The sequence below is a fragment of the Opisthorchis viverrini genome (assembly GCF_000715545.1).
Source record: "Opisthorchis viverrini unplaced genomic scaffold opera_v5_262, whole genome shotgun sequence".
NCBI lineage: Eukaryota > Metazoa > Platyhelminthes > Trematoda > Opisthorchiida > Opisthorchiidae > Opisthorchis > Opisthorchis viverrini.
The window spans coordinates 400,785-402,659 of NW_008751916.1; the positions used below are offsets into that span (position 1 = coordinate 400,785).

Sequence of the window (1,875 nt, forward strand, 5' to 3'; positions counted from 1 at the left end):
TTTGTATTTTTTCTCAGTGTCACCTCAGCTTCAGCGACGCGACCGCTGATAATGGAATCGAGGAACCCCGCAAATGATTCATGTCTGTTAGATGAAATTACGCTCCTGCGTGAGACATATCCTGGGGAATTTTCGGCCAGTTCCAAGTGAGTAAGTACCCGCTTTTTATCACTCCGTAATTAGTTTAGGCACAACCACTTTGTCATTCTTGATTAGCCCCGGAGTAGGGTTCACTGTCTCGTCTAACAAGTTGATTGATTTTAAAATCAAAATTACCTGCGATCCCGAAGTAATTTTCAATGACAATTCGATCTTGATCTTCTCAGTACCCTGCCACATCCCCAAACTTGACGATATACGAAGTACATGGCCTAGCTGATCGTGATGTGAGACGACTCACAATTTTGTTGAACGAATTAATCGCAGAACGCAAGGGAGATCCGGTCCTATTCGACATAATTGATGTGAGTTTTTCGTTACGGTTCATACAGGTCTGGCGACAATTTACCACAAAACGACGAACAGTTGTGCCCTCTGAAGTACGATGCCCCTTGTGATTTTTACTTTGGTCGTTGTTACCATCGTGTGATACCCTTGCAAGCCCTTTTTATACTAGTCCTAGTGGAAATCCGCAGGTCGAACGGTGTTCTGATTGAAATTGCAGGGAGTATTCGAAACCTGTGCAGAGCATTCAGGACGGGCTAGATATTTGAAATTACCAGTTGGTTTTGCCAAGATGGACACAACAGCCAAAAGTAGTGCCAGCCATAGAAAGTGCTAACTCACGGAGACGTCTGTCGTGATGATTGTCGGAAAGATTTGGGTGATGTTCACCAGACCTTGAACTCTCGATCAGCGACGGGTAGGAAACGGGATCGATGGCTGTTTAATTCTCTGGAAATACTTCAACTGAATCGGGGGTAAACTCAACCACATTATCATCGGCTACATCAGCGATTCGAAAAGTCAGATCACTGGGAAGAATAAGAAACTTCATTGTTCATCGAGGCAGGCACTTTCAGGATCGTCTTTGGTCTCTTAATCGTTCTCGAAAAGAACGCGAGGTGAAGGCACTTGGAGTGGTCTACAGTGGTTCAAATCTGATGTTGTTACCCGGGCTGCCCGAATGCAGGAAACGCTTACTGGAGTCTAGAAGTTCATCACAAAAACGCTGACCTTACTGCGGTGTGATGGCTTGTGCGCCCCCATGACACACTGAGCTATACTGGGGAATGTCCGTGCGACACCCACAGTCTCTTACCAGACTAATCAGTGGTAATGGGGTTGACAAACAGTTTCTTGATCCTCGAATTTGAGGAATTGGATGTGTAGCGATTCTTTCTTTAAAAGATGCAGTGCACTGGCATATCTCGCCAGATACCGATATTTTACGGTCAAGCTTTCCATTCAAAGGCTGAGGGTCCCAATCGTCTTCCTTGGTGTGGGTGACCTGTCAGTGTCCTAGCCTATTTACAACAATGATTTTCACAAGGGCACTTTATCTTATGCAATATCGGCGTCGCGTATGTTAATCAAGGGCATCGCATTACTTACAGCATACCTCTTGATGGGTTGGCGAAAAAACGCAACTTCCTTTTCACATAGTCTTTCTTCACCCCCGACTTAACGACCATCTCGGATAGAGAAGAACGCCTCGACAGGTGGGCTGAACACTTCGAACAACGACTGTCGTGGCTACCAGCTGGCACTCATCTAGAGCCCACAGGTGAGGTGGAACCCTGGACGGTAAACGTGGAACCACCTACGACCTCCGAAGTTTACGACTGCATATGTTCTCTCAAGCGCCACCGAGCTCCCGGTCCGGATGACCTTCCACCCGCACTGTTCAAAGACGGGGGTGAAGTCCTCAGTCAG

General features: G+C 46.7%; 1 protein-coding gene across 1 annotated transcript in view; it reads left to right on the plus strand.

Annotated features, from left to right (window-relative positions):
* Window positions 1-326: 326 nt before the first annotated feature.
* T265_14775 (hypothetical protein) overlaps window positions 327-1,875 on the plus strand; it is a gene marked incomplete at both ends in the record, with an annotated part of 19,415 nt that continues 17,866 nt past the window's right edge. Inside the window, one exon of the mRNA XM_009175172.1 lies at window positions 327-464. Coding sequence (XP_009173436.1) covers window positions 327-464 — 138 coding nt within the window. The remainder of the gene's footprint in view (window positions 465-1,875) is intronic.